General features: G+C 47.4%; 1 protein-coding gene across 1 annotated transcript in view; it reads left to right on the forward strand.

Annotated features, from left to right (window-relative positions):
- Positions 1–205: 205 nt before the first annotated feature.
- Positions 206–21,856, forward strand: part of SAMD4B (sterile alpha motif domain containing 4B) — a 38,765-nt gene continuing 17,114 nt past the window's right edge. Inside the window, exons 1-2 of the mRNA XM_054710781.1 lie at positions 206–322; positions 12,353–12,752. Of these exons, the coding sequence (XP_054566756.1) occupies positions 12,557–12,752 (196 nt within the window). The 5' untranslated portion in view covers positions 206–322; positions 12,353–12,556. The remainder of the gene's footprint in view (positions 323–12,352; positions 12,753–21,856) is intronic.

Here is a 21,856-nt window from a genome sequence, read left to right on the forward strand (position 1 = left end):
GGGCCTCCCGGGCCTCGTCCAGCCTCCGCAGCGCCCCTCGCCGCCAGGACCCGGCCTTCCTCCGCGCTCACCGCCCGTTGGCGGGTGCGCGGCTCGTCACCGCGGCCTCTGCTAATGCCGGCGCGCGGCGGTTCCGCCGGGGCGGGACCAGGGGCGGTGACGCACGGCGCGGTGACGCAGCGCGACGGCGGCGGCGGCGGCGGCGGCGGTGGTCGGTGCGGGAGGAGGGAGGGGAGCTCGCGGGCTGGAGAGCGGGCGACGGCGGTGGCGGTGGCCTGAGGAGGCCCGAGCGGCGGCGGCGGCGGCGGCGGCGGCCGAGGCGGTGAGTCGCGGGCAGGGTCGGGCGGCCCGGGGCCGCGGCGGGTCGGGGCGCGCGGGTCTCACCTCAGGGCGTCCCAGGCCGCGCGGGCGGCCCCGCCCCCTCAGGGACCCCAAGCCGCGGGCGGCGGCGGGCGCGGAGCGCGGGCCTGAAGGGTCCCGACCCCTGCGCGGAGCCCCCACCCCGGCCCCCGAAGGGCCCCCACAGGCCGCTCGGAGCTTCCCTCCCAGACCCCCTCACACCCTCGGGATCGACCCCCGCGTCCACCTCAGACGCCTCCTTGGAGGGCGGTCCCCGGCGACCTCGGAGACCCCTGACACTGCCCTCGCACCCGCTCCGCCGGCCCCGGCCTCCCCGGGTCCCACCCCTGCCATGCCCACAGGCTTCTCCGGAGACTGTCCCGGGCTCGGAAATCGGCCCCGAATCCCCATCCTCCTCCCAGAAACATCCCCGAGGCCGCCGGATATCCAGCCGTGTGGATCCGATGTCTTCTCCCCCGCGAAACCCTAAAAATCTCCTTTCCGAGTCTCCCCCAAACCCCCTCCAGACCCGGGCATTCCCGAAATCTCCCCCAAGGGCCGCCTTCACACAGCCTCCCCAGACTCCCCTCACACACACCCCGGGAACTTACCCTCCCGCCTACCCCGCACCCCAAATCACCTGCGAGGTGTTCCCCTCAGGACCCCAAGTCCCAGAGCCCCTGCCCCCCACATCCTTCAGGATGCCCCAGATGTGCCCTGAAAATCTTCCTCAGAGTGTCAAACCTATGGCGAACTCTCCTTCCACGTTCCACTAACCTCTTCCAAAACCCCTTTTGTGTATCCCAAACCTTTCCCAGGAATCCACACCAACTGTTCCAAAAATTGCTTCTGGATGCAAAAATTTCCTTTATAAGTTTCCCCCACACACACTTTTAGGTGAACTTTCTAACACCCTCCTCACAGAAACACTGTAAGTCCTAAGGCCTCCTCAGGACCCCTCTGAGGTGCGGTTTTCAAGATCTCGCGTCTCCTCAGAGACCCCGCCACCTCCTGAGCCCCCCGAGACGTGCCCTGAGCCCCCCCTCCCAGGGCCCTCGGTACCCCGAGCCCTCGGATCTCCTGCCTCACGGCCGCTTCCGAGGCTTCCCCGAGCGCCAAGCCTCTCGCACCCACTGCTAACCCTCCCTCCCTCCCTCCACCTGACACCCACTTTCCCTCAGGAGACCCTCCCCACGCACCCTTTTGCGGCCTTGGCGGGGTTCTGCCATCTCAGACCACGCCTCCCGGGCCCCTCCGAGAATGCGCCCCAGCCCCTGGCCAGACTTCTCAGAATCCCCTCAGGTTCTCCGCCCACGGCCCCCAGAAACCTTGTTCAGGACCCTCCTGGGCTCCCTTCCCTTTAGAACCCTCTCATCTCCTCCATTCTCTTTCCCCTGAAATCCCCTTAGAGGTCCTGTGCAGATCCGAGTCTCCTTACCCCACAGGCCCTTCCGAGGCCCCACCACCCTCCAGACAACCCTCCCGAGAGGCTCCAGGTCCCCTTTCAGTAAGAGGTTTGTCAGGAGCCATTCTCCACCCCCTTGAAATCCCAGTCCTTAAGACCTTTCTCACAGACCATTTTTCTTAGGTTCCATCCTCAGGGAGCCCTCCCCGGCCTTCAGAGATGGAGGGACCCTTAACATCCTCCTTAGAGCCTGCCGGAGGACTGCCCCTGTTTTCCTTCCAGAAGCTCCCACCGTCCTTTTCCCCTTTGAGGCCTCCTCACTAAAGAATCTCTTCCCTATGGTAATGGGCCTCAGAGTGTGGTCCCTTGACCAGCAGCATCTCAGAGCATCACCTGGGAATTGTTAGAAATGCATATTCTTGGGCCTTACTCCAGTCCTACCGAATCAGAAAACCTGGAGTCAGGCCCCGCAGCCTGATTTTAGGAGCCCTCCTGGTGATTCTGATGCATGCTCAAGTTTGAGAACCACTGCCTCTAGGAGAATTTCCCTCTCCCCACAGAAAGCCCCCAAAAGATGCCCACTGTGCCCTACTGCCCACCCCATTTTCCTGGGAGTACCCTTTGTGAAGTACCCACCCTCCAGAAAGACCCCTTCAAAAGACCTCTAGCTTCTCCACAAAGTTGCCCCACCTTCTGAGCAATTACCTCAGATTCTACTTTTAAATGGTTTCCTTTCAGATCTTCCCAGGACTTTTCCTTCTGGCTTCCCTCCAAGCCAGTCTTTGGTGCTTCTGCTTCAAATTGCTATCTCCTCCAAAATCTCTTCTCATCTACTCATCTGTCCTTCTTCACATAGGCACCCTCCCCTTAAGACACCTGCAAATCTTCGTTCTCTGTGTCTTACTGCATAGAGCCCTTTATTGTACTTCCTAGAGCACCACTCATCTTCTTTATAGTTTTTCACCCACCCTCACTGGACTTGGAGTTTGGGAAATACTGGGGATGTGTCTTGTTAGTCTCTGAATCCCACATGGTGGGATCTGCCCTCTGTAAGTTATTGGGAATCATTAGAGCACAGGCAGCTCTTGTGTTTGGCTAGAAATCTCTAAATTTCTCAGATCTCACACCTCATTCAGATTCAGCACACCTTCCTGCACCTTCCTCCTCTTCCCCCTCCTCTCTTCTCTCTACCTGGCCCAAGGAGAGGCTATCTGCCCCAACTGCTCTGAACTGCCTCACCCCATCCTACTTGGCTTCTCAGCCCTCCATAGGGCCCTCAACTTCCTCTAAGGGATTCTGTTTCTCTCTAGGTCAAGAAGAGGTAACAGAGATCACAGGGTAAACACTGGGGCCTGCCTTCAGGGAGCTCCCAGTAAGTAGAGAGGTTGGGCAGGTACACAGGGCAGAACATGAGGTACAAATTATATGTTGTAGAAATTCAGCAGTGAGAGATTGCTTTTCAGCCATTTGGCTAAGATTAAGTGAAATTCAGCACTTTATCTGGAAATACTTCATAGAAAAGGTGGTATTTGGGCTGGGTGATATCCCATAGGAATTTGGACAATGACAACTAGCCTTCCAGAGAAAGGAAACAGCTAATGCAATGGGTGGAAGACAAGAAAGTGTCCTCATCTCTCATCCATGGCATCTCTTCTCTTCCCCTAAAGGACAGAGTTGAAAGAAAAGAGATTTCTCCCATCTGCATTGTATTTGCCAGCTGCACTTTAGTGACCCATTAGTAATAATACTAATGACTACTGTTCATTGAGTTGTTATTATCTACCAGTCACTGTTTAAGTGATTTACAGGTATTGTCTCACAGGACCTATGAGGTAGGTAAACTACAATTATCCTTATTTTATAAAGGATGAAATTGAGTGCAGGTGGAACAAATAGAAGCTCTCAGGCCCCTGTCTGTCCCAAGATGATAGTGTCTGGAGTCAGGGAGTTAAATTTTATGTTCTCATAGGGTTGGGAGCAATAGGACATTGTAGTGTAGTGGTTAAGTATGCAGACTTTGGAGCCAAAAAGGATTTGTATCCCATATCATCACTTACCAGTTTTGTGACATAGGACAAGTTACTTAACTTTTCTGGTACTCAGTTTTAAGTTAAAAAATGAAGGTAATAATGATATCCTACTTCATAGAATTATTATAAGGATTAAGTAAGTTAATACATATAAAGTACTTAGAACAATGCCCTGCACATAAGTTCTCATTGTTAGCAAAAAAGGAAAAACAAAACAAAACAAAAAAACTCATCGCAGCCAGGACTCTAAAGACTTAAGTGACAAAACCTTAGTTCAAACTAATTTAATCAAAAAGGAGAATTAATTGATTCATGTTGCCAAAAAGTCCAGAGTTAGGATGCTTCAGAACTAGTTACATCCAGGAGTTGAAACAATCCAATCTCTCTCCATTTCTTCACTAACTTAGCTTCATCCTCAACAGATTTCTGCTTTGTGGTGAAAAAGGTTCTCAGCAACCCCCGGCTTAAATCCTACATCCTTAGCAGCCTCAGTGGAAAGAGAACTCTTCCCTGAGAGCCCTTAGTTTGAAAAGGTCCTTCCCTGAATAACTGTGAGATGGTGACAGAAGATCCTTAGAGACATGTGTTGGACTCTTGAGCCTGGAACTGCTCACTTGTGGAGCCAGATAAGACTGTGATTCCATCCTATTACCTTTCTGAGCATCGATGATAGTCCCCTTCCTCACTGTTCCCCTAGCCCTAATCTATGCTTGCTTGGATCCAGAGAGAGTTTATGGCTAGTCTGACCCAACCAGACTTTCCTTTGGGATCTCACTGGGAAATATAGAAATGAAATGACTGGCATGGTTTGGTGGTAGCCTCGAGGCAGAGGAATCCAGGAGTAATGGTGTTCAGTTCCCTACATCAACTTTTTTTTTTTTTTAATTTTTTGCTATTATCCGTGCACTGGTTTTATTTTTTATTTTTTAATTACTTTATTGATTAAGGTATCACATATTTGTCCTCATCCCCCCTATTCCCATCCCAAACCCCTCCCCACGCCTACATCAACTTTGGGTTTCCAGGGTCCGAAACTTTGGAAGAGAGTTAAGTAGTGAGTTGATTTTGTTTGGGTGCAAATTCAATGAATAGAGTCTAGTTGAGAACAAGTCACAGAACAGCAGAACATGCAAGTCTCAAATATCTCTAGCAAACAATTTATGGAGATACTTTTCTAGGTACTAGAGATTCAGCGGTGAATGAAAAAGTCAAGGTCTTGGATCTCATGGATTTTATATTCTGATGGGGGAGAGAATATATAAACAAGTAAATCAAAATAATGGTATGTGCTATGAAGAAATTAAAACAGTAATGTGAATGAGAGGGTGAGGATGGCCACTGTACATCCCAGAGCTCTCTTTGAGGAGGTGACAGTTGAGCCTGATAGCCTAAAAGATGAGAAGTCACCAGTTGTGGATGATCTGATTAGTGGGGCATCCTAATCCAAGCATTGTTACTTGTGGAGAAAGAACTGCTGCAAGGTGGGGAAATTTTTCACAATTTTCATAGGACTTGGTGATGGCATTAGAAAAAGAATCCAGCATGATGACCACAACTCTATGAGAGTATTTATGCCTGACAACTCTAAGAGAATAGCTACTATTATTAACTACATTTTACATATGAGAAATCAGGTATAGCAAGATGAATTCATTTGCCCAAATTAAGGAAGGCAGTAAGTGGTAGGGTTATATTTCCAACCCAGGCCGTCTGGTCCCAGAGCCAAAAAGGCAGGAGGATATGTTTAACTGACATTAAGAAAAAAATTATCGCCCTGTCCGGGTAGCTCAGTTGATTAAAGTTTTGTCCCAATATTCCAAGGTTGTGTGTTCAATCCCCGGTCAGGGTACATACAGGACTCAACCAGTGAGTGTGTAATAAGTGGGAGAACAAATCAATGTTTCTCTCTTCTCTAAAATAAAGTGTCTCTGTAGAAAAAAAAAAAGTTCTCAAGACTCAATGACTAGATCTTATGGAAGAGGAAGGAGAAGTCAAAGAGAGTTTTAGAGGGAAGAGGTGGCATATTTAGGAGTGGGAGGAGTAAAAGAGATGGCAGTACATTGAGGGGAGTTAAGGGTTGGGATGGGACACCAGCTTCTCTACTTCAGGGTTTCCCAGAGCTCTCTAGGCCGTGTTATTTCCAGGAGGCTGTGCCTGGCCTCTCACCTCTCCTTCCCTTCCCCAGGACCATTCATACAAAAGCCTCATTCTTGGCTATGTACACATATTTTGTGTACATATTTTAGGAGTTTCTGAAAATACTGATTGCTGGTGGTGGTGTTAATCCACACCTGAGGATTCTTTTCCATTGCTTTTCAGAGAGAGAGAAACATTGATGTGAGGGAGACACGTTGATTGTTACCTCCTACATGCTCCCCAGTTGGGGGCAGGGAGCAAACCCACAGCCCAGGTACGTGCCCTTGACCAGGAATCGAACTCGAGACCCTTCTGTGTGCAGTCTGATGCTCTAACCAATGAGCATACCCTCCAGGGCTGGTTGGTTTTTATAAGAGAGACGCTGGGGCTCCCTCGGCTTCTGACATTCTCCTGTTCTTAGGTCAGGATAGTGAGTTAACCTTAGGTAACTAGCGTATTACCTTATTCGTGAAGTGTGAGTTACTCAAAGGCCTAGGTAGGTGCTGTAGAAGGGCCAGGAATGTGTAGCGAGGCTAATGGGAGCCTCTTATTTATCCAGAGATATTGGCATTAAATGGTGTACCCTTCAGCCCAACTTTCTAGGCATTGGAAGAGAAATTACAGGAGACTAGCATTATTCTCAGGAACAGCCAAGAGTTACAAGGCCAAACTGCCTGGCCTTGAAAATCTCAGCTTAGTTGTGTGCAGTCTTGGATAAGTGACAATCTAACGGTCCGTTTTTCCATCTGTAAAATGTGTATATTATATACATATATAAGACAGATATAGAATATATATAGTTTTAGATCAAATGAGCTCTTCCATGGAAAGCTGTTATCACAGGGTCTGGGACCTGACACTTAATATATGAAGATACGCTAAGCATTGTGCTAGGTATTTTTATATACATTGTTTCATTTCATTCTTACCACAAGCTTTACTGAGGAGGAAACTGAGTTACTTGCCAAAGGTTACACAGCAAGTATGTATCAGCATGAGAGCCCAGATTTCAGCACTCCACAGTGTTTCTCTGAATGTGAAGAATTGACTTTGAGAGGTGCCTGTCTGTGGGCTGCTTCTCACTCTTCGGGGCCAAGGAAGGAGCTTAGAGGGCACTTTTTCCTGGAACCTTTAGCCAATTTTTGGCTCCATTTCCTACCCTCCAGGGTTGGTAGATGCTTCCCAAAGAAGTTACTTGGGCCCATGGAGACCAAATATGGCAGCAATATTGTTGGGCTTTTTTAGAGACTGCTATAGACATTCCACTCTCATGTCTTTCCTCAAAGGCAGGGAGTCATTTTTGGTCACATGAAGACAAAAGAGACCAGAGCAGTAGTGAATTGTTCTGTATGGGAGCATCAAGGCTTTTTCAACTTTAAGTGTTAGAAACCCAATTCAAACTGGCCTCAGTGAAAAAGAAATTTTTTGGTCCATGTAATTAAGAAAATGTGGGGTTGGGGGGCTTTAGATTTGCTATGTGCAGGTCTTCAAATGTGAACAGGTCTCCCTTTTCCTCCCCTAATTTCTTGACTCGGCCTTCATCTTTGTTGGCTTCATTCTATGGCAGGCTCTCACTGTGAGGTAGCAGAATTGGCAACCAGTAGCATCAGGAGAGGTGTAATCTGGGCAACCCTAACAGTGAACTTGTTTTCCCCAGTAGCTCCAACAAAAGTTCAAGGAAAACTTTTCCTTGTCCAGGCTTTACTCTATGTCTACTGGATCCAAGAAAGACAGTTAATTCTCCAACGGGCTCTTATGGGGCTGGTACTAGAAGATGGGAATGCATATTTGGCAGGCAGGTCCTCCAAAATCCATTACAATAAGATGCCTTGGAATAGTCAATGCTGATGGCTCTCCCCTGGCCCGTCTCACCAAGCCAGGTCTTCCTTTCTCACTGCAGCCAGGCACCCAGGATATTGAGGTAATTGGCCCTTTGATAGAAGAAAGCCATCCAGTCTTCTTCAGTCATCATCCAGAACAAACATCTTTCTGTCCAGAGCATAGGAACCCCTCCTTTAAGGCTGATTTTTTTTAAAACAGTATATTCTTAAAACGGACTGTTCGCCTAAAGCCCCAGGGTTTATTGAGAACTGTCCGACCCATCCTTGGATACTAGATCCTCTCCATCAGTCATGTTTCCTGAGCAGCAAGGTGGCTTAAAAGTGTGAATCACAGAGGCCTGAGGGAGGGATAGTTATCAGACTTCTGGTCTTTTCTCTGTATGTGTCCATCTAGTCAAAGGACCATAAGCCACAGGCTTTGTTCTATATAGTTGCTATATTAATGTGAATTAATTTCCAACGTTTAAAAATAGGGGAATTTTATTTAAAATTCCAGATTTCTGGTTTCTCTTTTTTTAAAAAAAAAAGATAAGACCTAGACCCACATTCCCCCATGGCACCAGTTAATTAGAGCTGAACTGTGACTTCTCCCTTTAGACAGGGTATGTGCTTTCCAGCTCACCATAGTCTTCACCAGCCTGCTTTTTAATACCTGGTTTTGTAAAGCATCATGTTTGAGACCCCACTCTGTTCCGAAGCTTTGCTTCTAGCATTTGATTTGGGGAAAGAAGCTGGATTGATGTGCAGTTAACAGTTTATTTGGGACACACAGTGCTGTTGCTTAGGAAAAGTAACAACTCAATAAAAGAGTTTATGGAAAAGAATGTGCACAACTTTGGTCTGTTTGTGGGTTTGGTCATCTTTTGCAGTAAATGCTGTTGGCATATCAAACCTCCCATCACAAATGTTCCCTCTGAAATAGTAACATGTCTTCTATCTTACAAGTTGCCGTCCAGTGAAGGAATCCCTCCCACTCCCAAGGGATGTTCATTCAGCCTCCGCTTGACCACTTCCAGCAACCAGAGAGCTTATTACCTCCTCATATGGCAGCCAGTTCCATTCTTGGACAGATAACATTATTTTAAAGTTTTTCCTTATGTTAAGACTGTCTCCAGGCACGTGAGCTACCACTCACCCATCCTGCATCCAGGGCAAACATTGATACTCTTTCTCACTGAGCCAGAAAGTAACATGTACCCTTAAAACTTTAAAAATTAAATTAAATTCCTCTAAAATTTACAGAAGTAATATGTGTTTACTTGTAACTAGTGAAATACTAAAAAGTTATGTTGAGAGTGTTAATAATGCCTCCTCCTTTCCAAGGTAATCAGTGTGAACAGCCTTAGGGTCTATCCCTGTATACACTTCTCTATATACATATGTGTATATAATCAGATATGATATATAATGGTTTTTGTATTTGGCTTTTATTTTCCTTTTTACAAAAAAAATGACATCACATTGTACGTATTACTATGCAGCTTATGGACATCACTCTAGATCAGTAAAGATCAAATACTATATAAAGATATATTTTTTTGTATTCTATCAAAGTCAAGCTTTTTTTAAAAATATATTTTTATTGATTTCAGAGAGGAAGGGAGAGGGGAGAGAGAGAGAAACACCCCCAACTGGGGATCGAGCCCACAACCCGGGCATGTGCCCTGTCCGGGAATCGAACCGTGACCACCTGGTTCATAAGTCGATGCTCAACCACTGAGCCACCATGGCAGGGCAAGCATTTTTTTTTTAGGGCAAGCATTTTTTTTTTAAATATATTTTATTGTTTTTTTACAGAGAGGAAGGAAGAGGGATAGAGAGTTAGAAACATCGATCAGCTGCCTCCTGCATGCCCCCCACTGGGGATGTGCCCGCAACCAAGGTACATGCCCTTGACAGGAATCGAACCTGGGACCCTTGAGTCCGCAGGCTGACGCTCTATTCACTGAGCCACACTGGTCAGGGCAGGGCAAGCATATTTTTAATAGCTACATAATATCCCATTCCTTGAGGTGTGCCCAAATTATTAATCATTCTTCCATTGCTTCATTGCTTCAGGATCCTTCTCACCACAGTGCTCCAGGCAGCTACTACCAGTCAATTTGAGTTAGCCTGAGAAATAAAACCCATTTTGTCATGTGTGATCCAATCTAGCTTATCTTATGCATTCTAGAGAATAGAAGCAGACAAGCTCAGAGATCCAAGTGAATCTGTTCTGTGGCAAGACTAGAACTTAATTTGCTTGACTTTCAACATTTCCCATATTCCCATATCCTGTATTGCCTCTCACTTAGAAATGTCTACCCAGATTCTCCTCTGGAGTAAGTAAATAAATCTAATTCCTCTTCTGTGTGCTACCCCTTTAGATATTTGAAGTCAATTATGAAATTGCTCCTGAGTCTTTTCTTCACCGGGAGAAATTTCCTTGATGCCTTCAAATTTTTCTCATGATTTTCAAATCCCTTTACCATCCTGTGGGCCATTCTTTCTGTCTTCTCCCCCAGGGCTGTAGAAATCCCAAGTGTGACTTCCATGCGCACCTTTTTTATTCATTCATTTGTGAACACCTTTTATGTGTCAGTCATTGTTCTGGGTTCTGAGTGATGACGGTATAGCTTGTATTTTGGTGGGAAGAGAAAAATAACAAATATAAATAAGATGATATTTGAAGGTGCTGAATTATATAGAAATGAAATACTTTTAACATAATAGAGTGACTGAGAGTGAAATTGGTCAGGGAAGATCTTTCTAAGGAAGTGACATCGAGCTGAGACCTAAGGGACAAGTAGGAGCCATCTATAGACAGGTCTGGGGGAAGAGGATTCCAGTAAACAAGAAACAGTTTGATACAAGATGAAGTTGGAGAGGCCACAGGAATCTTTCAGGGTCCTGTAGGACAAGATAAGAAGTTCAGGTTTAATATAAGTTTAAGTGCAATGGGAAGTCATTGAGGATTTTAAGCCAGGGAGGCAAAATTTGATTTCCCTTTTAAAAAGATTTTTGTAGGTTCCATTTTCTTCCACACTTGCTTCTTATATCCAAAGGATTGATAACCAGGTCAGTTTGCTCTGTTCAGTTGTCCCACAGAGGATTGGTGAGGTTAGTCACAGCCATTGTCAGGTGTACCTTGCAGCTTTCCTCAGCAGGAGCATGGAAGTTCAAGGAGGTGGCAGTAGCTCCCTAAGACCTGAGCACAGCAGCTTCAATAGATCTCTGTATGGAGTTCTCAGTCCTCTTGGCAGCGAGAGGGGGATGAAGCCGAGTGTGGTTGAGGGTAGAGCCAAGGGCACTGGTTGCAAGAAAGACGGGAAATGTGAGTAGGGACCTGGAGCTGGAGACAGTTAGGAAAAGGTTTCAGAATAGTGTCCACAAACCAATCAACTGAAGAATAGGCCTGTTGTCTTGTCTGTCCAGTTGACATGGCTCCTTTGTAGTTCCTGCCTAAGAGGAATTTGGACACTTTCTTACTTGGGAGTTTTTGACATTTGAAGTGTCCCCCTTATCCTCAGATTGACATCCCCTTGGCTTGTAGGTGACATCCTCAGATCTCTGAGAGCCAAAGGGACTTCCCCACCCAGAGGACTTTGGTCAGGGTTAGTCTTCAGGGAAATGAAGAAGGGGGCTGGAAGAGATTCACCTCAGTGTAGAGATAGATGGGATCTTAAACATCGGAGTTGCAACTTTTCTAGAGTAAGAGCTGGAGTGGTGGAGGTGATATCCCCCCAGCCTGTTTGAGATCTCTGAAAAGGCCTCTCTACCCTTACCCTTAGGTACTCAGACAATTACTAATCAGGATTCACATACCTGAGATCTCCACTGGGGTCACCACCTCACCATCCACCCACATCCTAGCTTTGTAAATTTTAGCGTGAAATAACATAAATAGTTCATAGGGTCCTTTCAGCAGGTAAATAGTCACTTTGTCCAGATTTGGAAGGAGGTGGCCAGAGACCAATAAGATGAGGGCATGTGCTTGGGGTCATATGCCTGCATAGTCAAGTAACCTGGGGCCAGGTCTCCATTAATTCAGATTTTTTTTCCTATAATGTGCAGCCTCTCCTATTTCCCATTTACTCTCTGCTTTAAATTCATATCCTTTGACCCTAACCGGTTTGGCTCAATGGATAGAACGTCAGCCTGCAGATTGAAGGATCCCAGGTTCGATTCTGGTCAAGGGCACATGCCTGAGTTGCAGGCTCGATCTCCAGTAGGGGGCTTGCAGTAGACAGCCGATCAATGATTCTCTCTCATCATTGATGTTTCTATCTATCTCTCCCTCTCTCTTCCTCTCTAAAATCAATAAAAATAAATAAGTAAATAAAGATAAATTCACATCTTTTTGCCCTATGACAGCCAGGCCTGAGGGGCAGCATTTTTTCCTTAGTCTAGGGTAGGTCTCTTGAGTCCTGATCAGACCTTTTCTCTGGATCTGAAGATTGGAGGGAGAGTTGGTTTAGTATCTGGTATTGGCTTTACCTTTCTCCCAGGATCTCCGCAGAGTGGATAGCCTGAAAGAGGAAGGCATGAAGACTCCTTACTCCCTCAGCACTAGGTCATTTCCAGCCCCTTCATTCTATCTGACCCCTTGCTTCCTTTTCCAGGAGCCTGGAGAGGTGTGGCTGGACCAAGACCTCCCCCGATGTGAGCAGGTTTCCTCCCCCCACCACCTGTTGCCACCACGCCAGGGGACGTCCTCAAGCCCTGGCCTTCAGGGAAGAGGTAACAGGAGCCCAGAGCCGAGACCATGTGACGGCGCTGGCCCTGGCCACCGCCGTACCCCCCACCCTGGCCCCAGGCCCGGCACCATGATGTTCCGAGACCAGGTGGGCATTCTCGCTGGCTGGTTCAAGGGCTGGAATGAGTGTGAGCAGACAGTGGCCCTGCTGTCACTTCTGAAGCGGGTCACTCGCACCCAGGCTCGTTTCCTGCAGCTCTGTCTGGAACACTCCTTGGCGGACTGCAATGACATCCACCTGCTGGAGTCAGAGGCCAACAGTGCTGGTAAGTCTCCACCCCAGGGATGGGAGTAGGAGGGAGACCTAGAATAGGAACAGATGTTAGATGGTTGAGGAGGCCTACTCAACAGTGGTGCTAAGAAATGTGTGTTCTAGATTTGGTGGGTGGGAAGTCCCTGACCTCCCAAATTATCATCATGGCTTTCCTGGGGCTTTGTTGCTAAGTATCCTCAGGCATGGAATGGGGGACTTCTGAGGGTGGACAGTGCAAACTGGAAACTACCCACAGCAAAGGAAGGATCATGTAGGGTGGCTTGTCTGTGAAGCTGAAAGAGACAGACTAAAATCATTACCTATGAAAGGGGAATTGAAGGTGAGCATTAATTCATTTTTCAAGCTCCAGAACATCAGAGCTAGGAGGATATTTTAGAACTCTTCCAAATTTATAAGTTTTCCTATACTATCCTTAACCCCTGAAAGGTAAGTTGGACTTAAAGCATAAACAGCTTCAAGAGAATATTGAATTTAGATGTAGTCCGTATCAGTTCCCTTACCACTCTGTAGAGTGGCAGTTGCCAACCTTTTGGACCTCACGGACCACCAGTGGTCTGCAGACCACCTGTTGGCGACCACTGCAATAGAGAATGCTTTGTGTCCCATGAGGTTGGCACTGGTATGGGTAAGCCAGATTTCTCTAGAGCCTCTCCCAAGGGCCCTAGGCATAAATAGGAGTCAGGCCAGAGAACCATCTCAAGAGACTCTGTTAAAGCCATATTGTCCTTCTGGATCCCCACAGGCCTGATAGAGACCTGTTGTCCTTGGTAATAGGTGAGAGAGATGGAGACCAGAGAAGAGGTCGAGTCATGCACACCTGAAAGCTAGCTGGAGAGAGGGACCCCTTGTAAAGTGTATCTAGACCCTTCCCACCTTCTTCCCCATAATAATATTCACACTGAGCCCTTACAGCAAGCCAAGTACTGGCTTTACTTTTTTTTTTTTTTTCCAGAGAGGAAGGGAGAGGAAGAGAGAGATAGAAACATCAATGATGAGAGAATCATTGATTGGCTGCTCCTGCACACCCCTTACTGGGGATTGAGCCCACGACTGAGACCTCCTGGCTCATAGGTTGACACTCAACCACCAAGCCACACTGGCCAGGCCTGGCTTTACTTTTATAGTTAACTTCAAAAGCAGTGTTCTTTGGTGGCTCTAGAGTCAAATGTCCCAGTTCTGTTACTTGCCATACTTAACCTTTCTGAGCCTTGGTTTCCTTGTCTTAAAACTCAAATTGATATCTGTCTTTACTCTCTAAGGTGGTTGAGAACTCTGAGACTAGTGCCTGTCATGTAGTAAACACTCAATAAATGTAAATCGTTGTGTTTATTGTCAACTCATGTAGTCTTCCCAATAAACCCAGGAGATAGATACTGTCATTATTCCCATTGTATAGGTGAACAAGTCAGCATGGGCTACTAGGATTAGGATTTGGGGAACCACAGCTGCCATGCTTCCCTTATCTCCCCAGGACCACCTGCCTTAGAAACAGTCACTTGTATTTTACCCAGTTTTTAGGTACAAATCACAGAAGCACCATGGTTGTAGAAGAAGATGGTTCCTCAGACCAGGAGTCATGCTAGCTTAAGTCCCAGTCTGGTGGACAGCTTAGCTGCAACAGGTCCAGAGCTCAGCCATTTGATATCCTTCTCACCCTCCCGACCAGGGAGGACTCCCCTCTGCCCTAGCACCATGGGCAGGAGTTTTGTGGTTGTAATATGGCTCTGCACCCAGAATGGGGTTTGCTTTGGGGCAGGCCAGTGTCTTACATATAGCTTTGTCACATATCCTCACAATCCCATCTTGTGCAGGCAGTTGGATGAGCACTGAGTTCCAGTGTTGACTACATATCAGATTCACCATTGTGCTTATTGCTGTTTATTTATTAGAGCATTTTGCGTTCTTTAGTTGTTTTCAAAACTAGTGATAAAATCAAACCATTTGAAAGGCAAAAAGTGAAGTCTCCCTTCCAGACTTCCATGTTCCTAATTTGTGTGTATTTTGTGAGATATTCTGTGCATGTATGAACATAGTCATAGTTTTCCTCCAGCTTTTTCATTGTTTTGATTGCTTTATCACATAGAACACTGCATATTAACCAGTTGTGTGTTTTTTTCACTTGAACAATAATAACTTGAAGATCATTACATATTCAGCACATACATGTATACCTCATTGTTATTAATGGTGGCTTAGTAGTAAGAATAGGTAACATTTATAGAACCCTACCTGAGTATCAAGCAGTGCAATTACCTTTATTACTCATTTAACCCTCCCAAAAACTCTGTGAGGTTGGTCTCACTATTCCCTCATTTTACAGATGAGGAGACTGGGGTCTGGGAAGGTTTAGTGACTTGCCCAGAGTCATCTGGTCAGAAGTAGAGCTAGACTTGGACTTTATAGAATTCTTGCTATTGACCAGTAGACTCTACCACAGACTATGTTCAGCTTTATTCTTATAAACAGTTCTGTAATGAGTACCCTTTAATCATCTGTAGGATAAAGTCCTAGAATTCTGTGGGATTGCTAAGTTTGAAGTTATGTGCATTTCAGTATTTATTATTACCACATTGCTCTTGAAGACCCTCTACTAGTATACAAGGAACCTGAGGCTCATCCAAGATGGTTTGCATTGGTATGTTGGAGGTAATGCCTAACTAGTGTTGAGAATTGCTGTGGAATGAATTGACTAATGAATGAATATATGAATCAAGGTTTTTATCCTGAGTCCCATGTCAGAGAATACAACAAGCTAATACTTAGATGAATAGAGAAGAAGGGAAAACTTAGAATGAGAAAAGAGGGAGAGCCATGGTATCTTCCATAGTCAGCAGGAAGCCTGCCAGGATTAGAGCGAAGCACGACGAGAGAGAAATTTGGTAGAGTCTTGGATGCATCTTTCCTAAGAGGTAAATTTTGTTGGGCCTTTAATGCCTCTTTCCTAATTGACACGGGGTTCCAAGACTAAGGAGGTCTGTGTCTTCTGACTTGCTCCCACACTCAAGTAGAACAGCCACCTTTGTGAAGGAAGGAGCTACTTCCTGGGCTTGAGTGCCTGCCTCGTGAAAGGAGCTGTATGCATTCTCTGTTATTCCTCCTCTGTTCATATGGCCTTCCCATTCCCTGGTGTTTCCCAAACTTATATCATTGGCAGAATCACCTAGTGGGAGAGGAGGTGACTGTTAAAATTCAGATTCCTGAGCCCTTTACCCAAACCCACTAACTTAGAATCCTGAGGGGATAGGTTTGGGAACAAGTACCCAGGTTCTTCTGCTGAACCAGCAGTTTGAACAGTGAAGCCCTGCTGGATGATTCATTTGTCATAGGACAAGTGGGACTAGGAATCAGGACACCCAGAAGTTCCAGATCCAGCTCTGCCACTAACACCTCTTGAGACCTGGGCCAGCCCCACCCCTCTTGGACCTGAGGATCCGTATCTGGAGAGTGAAGACGTTGTTATAAATACTCTCCCAGTACCTTTTGGGTTTTGAAAGAATGCGTCAAAGAAGGCAGATTTAGGGCCATGCATATTACTTTGTTTGGGGGCCCAGCACATTCTTCTAAAGCAATAGTTCTTAATATTTTATGAGATGGATCCATCAGTGAATCTGTCCCTCATCCCCACCAAGATGCACACCTACTCCATAAACCAAATCTTGAGTTCATTTCATCCACCAATTCTCTATTACAGGGTCTAAAGTTCTTCAACTTTTCAGATCCCTTCGGGCCAAGAGAGCTAAAACAGTGAGGCAGGTCCTCTGCCATTTTCTGAGTTTGTACTCCATATCTCACCCAACCAACCCTGCTACTTCTCCAGTTCTCCCAGGGAGACTCTGGGTTCAGGTTTGGGTTTAAATCAGAGCTGCCCACCTGTCCATCTCCTCAGAAAGGGTGGGAATGCAGAGGACTTGATTTAGGAAAGTGGGTCCTAACTCTGGCTTCATGTCAGAATCATTCAGGCTCTTTATTAAATGAACCTGAGTCCTGGGTCCTATTTCCAGAGATTCTGATGTTTTTTAAGCTGCCTAGTTGACCCTTGAGTGCATCGAGTGGAGAACCATTTGTCTTGATGCTGACACTGATTCTGGGTGGGCCCAGAAAGGTGTTTAGAGTACTGTTGTGTGACATGTTGAGTGTGGGGGCTGTGGAAGAGGGCTCTGGTCTGAGCGGTCTCTTCCTCTCAGGCAACTGGGAAGTGCCCCAACGTAGGCAGCTAGCGTTGGTTTCATGGAAACAGAATCTGAACAGGCAAGGATAGGCCCCTGGTTTCCTTTTTGTCATCCCTGTTCCTTCTCCCAGTGCTGTCTTCCCTGCCTGTTTGGAGTTATAACAGTAATTTTGTCTCTCTTTCCCCTGATGCTGACTTGGACCAGAAGGGTGGAGCCAGAGAGGCTGAAATCCCCTTCCCTTCCTGGTCCTATAGCTTCCTGAGTCACATTTCCTGCATTTCTTTCCTCCTCTTGTCCTTTGAGTCAGAGTCCCAATATCCAGCAGGTAAGCCCCTCCCTCTCTGGCTCACTGAAACTGGGTGGGGAAACTGAGGTCAGGAGGGGGCCATGGCTGAGTGAGTCACTAGAACTCAACTCTGATGCCTACACCCTCCCCTTTCAAACTCTACTGACATAGTTCATCAAACAAAAATGTGAACCCCCAGACTCCCCCATGTTTGTGTGAGCTGGAGTCAGGCAGAGAAGGGCATGCTTGGAGCCAAACCCCAGCCTCTCTAACTAGTGCATGAGGCTGCCACAATTGTTGCAACAGCCAGCACATAAAAATGGGTTTGCTCTTATGGCAGTCTCCAAGATATATTTGGCTCCTGTGATTTGCCAGGACCCAGGTTCATGACCTACTTAGCTCTGATCACCTGGCCAAGAAAGGCACTCTTATGCAGTCTACCTCATCTTCTCTATGCCTGTGGTGTCCAACTTGGCAGCTTGTTGAGAAGCAGCAGTTAGCATCATGGCATCCCTTAGCTCCCCTCCCCGTTCACCCACCTCCAGAATTTCATCATTGCTTATTGTGCTTCTGGCTCAGAAGAATCAGAGATATGTACATTTTGGTAAATAACTGTGAAACTCCCAACCCTGTTGGGAATCTTAAGAGGGAGGCTCAGATGTGCCCTCCTATATAAATTGCTCCTCCCCCAGCCCCAAAACAGCATGGGCTCTAAATCTTCAACCAGGAACAGCAATGACAGTTAAAATGCATGGAACACTTTACACATGTTAGGTGCTATGCACAGTTGTCTCATTGACATATAATCTAATAATAGACAAATATGCAAATTGACCATACCCCCGACACACCCACAAGCCACGCCCACCATCCAATCAGAGTGAGTATGCAAATTAACCCAAACCAAGATGGCTACAGCCACAGAGAGCAAGGTTTCCTAGGTAACAGAGGAAGCCAAGCTTTCCGCCTGCCCTTGCCAGGCCTAAGCCTCCACTCAAGCTACAAAGTTTCAATTATAGAAGGTAAACAAATTCAAACAAATGGCGGCAGAATGGAGCTTGAGAGAGCAGGCCAGGGTTGCCGCCGGCAACAGGGGAAGCAAAGCTTTCCACACACCCTGGCCGGGCCCACCCGCTTAAGGCAACAAAGTTTCAATTATAACCCCAACACAATGGCTGCGGCCTCGGAGGGAGCCCCAGGCTTGGCTTGGCTCCGCTGCAAGCTACAGAGTTTCAATTGTAGAAGGAAAATAAATTCCAGATACCAGGGCCTCCGCTTGGGTTGCCAGGGGGCATGGCCGGCCTGCAAACCACCACAGGCCCCTCACTCAGGCTGCCCCACACCCCAAGGGAAACCCCACCTGATCTGGGACACCCTTCAGGGCAAACCAGTTGGCCCCCACCACTGTACCAGGCCTCTATCCTATCTAATAAAAGAATAATATGCAGATTGATCATCACTGCAACACACAATATAGCTGCCCCCATGTGGTCAAAGATCCTGCCCCCATGTGGACACAAGATGGCCACCACAAGATGGCCAGCAGGAGAGGGCAGTTGGGAGGCACCCGGCCTGCAAGGGAGGGCAGTTGTGAGGGATCAGCCCTGCAAGGGAGGGCGGTTGAGAGGGACCAGGCCTGCAAGAAAGGGCAGTTGGAGGTGATCAACCCTCCAGGAGAGGGCAGTTAGGAGTGACCAGGCCGGCAGAGGAGGGAAGTTGGGGGCAAACAGGCTGGCAGCAGAGTGGTTAGGGGGTGATCAGGCTGGCAGGCAGAAGTGGTTAGGGCCAATCAGGAAGGCAGGCAGGCAAGCAGTTGGGAGCCAGCAGTCCTGGATTGTGAGAGGGATGTCCGACTGCCCATTTAGGCCCGATCCCACTGGGATCGGGCCTAAATGGGCAGTCGGACATCCCTCGAGGGGTCTCATATTGGAGAGGGTACAGGCTGGGCTGAGGGAGAACCCCCCTCCGTGCACGAATTTCGTGCACCGGGCCTCTAGTATATATATATATCTTTAGAGGAAGGGAGAGGGAAAGAGAGATAGAAACATCAGTGATGAGAAAGAATCATTGATTGGCTGCCTCCTGCATGTCCCCTAATGGGGATCAAGCCCACAACCCAGGCATGTGTCCTTGACTGGAATCAAACCTGGAACCCTTCAGTCCACAGGCTGATGCTCTATCCACTGAGCCAAACCAGCTAGGGCTCATCGACTTTTACTACAGTCCTGTGATGAAGGGGTTTTTACTTCCCCAAACTGTACAGAAAAGGAAACCAAGACTCAGAGAGGTTAAAGGACTGGCTTTAAATTATGTTAACCTAGGTCATGGAGACAGAGCTGGATTTTTCTAATCCAGGCAAGTTTGAACTTGTGCTCTTACTTAGTATACTCTGCTAGGACACAAGAGAGGGTAACCTGAGGTCAGGGGATCCTAGAAAGAATCCATTATACACACATAAACACCACTATCTTCAAGGGGACCATCTGGGTTCAATTGCGCAGGTATTCATTGGGTCCCTGCGATGCCTCAACTCTGAGCCAGACTTTTCTGATCTGGGCAGGAAACTAGAAGTTCCATCCCCACCCCTCATCTGCAGCCCCAGCTGGGCTCACCCCAAGGGGCCTGAGGCTGCACAAATTCCTTGGACCCGTTCCACTGCTTACTGATGCTTCCCAGTCATGGGAGGCCCACCCTCCCCAACACACCACCGCACAGACACATAAACACACATTTCCCTAGGGTCCACAGTGGGACAAGGTCCTTCATTGAGCCTAATTCTTGGGGCTGTTCTGTCACATCCCATGGCAGTACCAGAGGAGAATCTGTGTCCCTTAGCCTTGGGGTCCCACAGTACCCTGGGGTGGGGGAGGGACTAGACAAGGCTTCTTTCTATCCCAGATGCTTCTGGCTACCCTGAAGGCCTAAACAGCAGTGATTGAGAACATCAGAATAAGGCTGAAAGGGCAGGCTGACTGCTGGAGAAGGGAGAAAAACACCAATCTTTGAGTCACATACTGAGTGCTTACTATGGGCAGACTGTCAGGTGCTTTCCATTCATTGTTTCCCTAAATCCTCTTGGCAGCCCTATAATCCCTCTTTTACAGAGGAAGCATATTACCCATGCAACTGGGTGACACAGTTGGGATACAAGTCCTTGACTTTGTCCCTAATTTTAATTACTCTATTTTTTCTTCCTCTCATCAAGAACTAAAAACCCAGAGACTAAGTTAGGGAAATAGGGTATCAGGGAGTTCCTTCCCATGTGATCCAGTGCCAGATGGAGCTGGGAGGACTGGAAAGGTGGAGGCTCCCTGAAGTCAGGAAGGCCTATCTAACTCTGGCAAGAGCCTTAGATCTGGAGATGACCTAAGAGACAGCTTTGTGGTCATGGGAACTAGTTCAAGAAAAGAGACAGATTGCCTGGCCGGTGTGGCTCAGTGGTTGAACTTCCACCCATGAACCAGGAGGTCATGGTTCAATTCCCAGTCAGGACACCTGCCCAGGTCTCAGGCTCCATCCCCAGTAGGGGGCGTGCAGGAGGCAGACAATCAATGTTTGTCTCTCATCAGTGTTACTATCTCTCTATCCCTCTCCCTTCCTCTCTCTCTAAAATCAATAAAAACATTAAAAAAGAAAGTTTGGGTTTTTTTAAGAGAGAAGAGGATGAGATTTCCTAGCCTTGAGTAGCAGGTTCTAAAGGGAATCTGAAAAGCCAAGGACAGGGAAAAAGAAGAGACCTGGCATTGGAGAGAGAGTAGAGGGTTATGGGTGAAGTTCCTCCCAGTTCTGGAGGCAGACAGCCCTGGATTTGGAACTTGGCTCTTCCCTTTGGGGAAGTGACTTCACCTTTCCAAATCCATTTCCTCATCTTCAAGATAGAGATGCTAAAACAGGGTTGGGTTGAGAATGAAAAACAAGTATGTTCTTAGCATAAAGTCTGGCTCATAGTAAATGCTCAGTTATTACTATTACTAGAGGCCAGGTGCATGAAATTCATGCATGGGGGACAGTGGGGGGGGGGGTCCCACAGCCCTCTCGCAATCCAGGACCCCTTGGATAGGGTCCCTAGCTCGTGATCAGGGCCTACGAGGGCTTTCCTTCCCTGCCGCCCCCTTGCCTGCAGCTGGCCCCGCCCCCACTGCTGCCACTGCTTGCCATCTGTGCCGTACTGCCCCCACGACCGGTCACCCCCCTCTGCAGGCAACAGGTGTGGGGTGCAGTAGCTGGCTGGCCCCGCACACCCACCACAGCATCACTGGCAGGTGGCCTGGGCCTCCCTCTGCAAGGCGATTGTGGGGTGATGGCAGGCCTGCCCCGCCCCCCGCCCCCGACTAATCACATCGCACCTGCCTTGGCTGGCCTGGCGCCAGTGCGTGTCATAGTATGGTCATCCGGAAGGTATGGTCATCCGGAAGGTCATCTGGACGGTCGTTCTGTTCAGTTGTTCAGTTAATTTGCATATTATGCTTTTATTGTTATAGATTGTATACTACAGTAGTCCCCACTTTTATCTGTGGTTTTGCATTCCATGGTTTCAATTACCCACAGTCAAACATGGTCCAAAAATATTCACTGCAAAATTCCAGAAATAAACAATTCATAAGTTTTAAATTGTATACCATTCTCAGTATCGTGAAGAAA

The sequence above is a fragment of the Eptesicus fuscus genome, chromosome 21, assembly GCF_027574615.1.
Source record: "Eptesicus fuscus isolate TK198812 chromosome 21, DD_ASM_mEF_20220401, whole genome shotgun sequence".
NCBI lineage: Eukaryota > Metazoa > Chordata > Mammalia > Chiroptera > Vespertilionidae > Eptesicus > Eptesicus fuscus.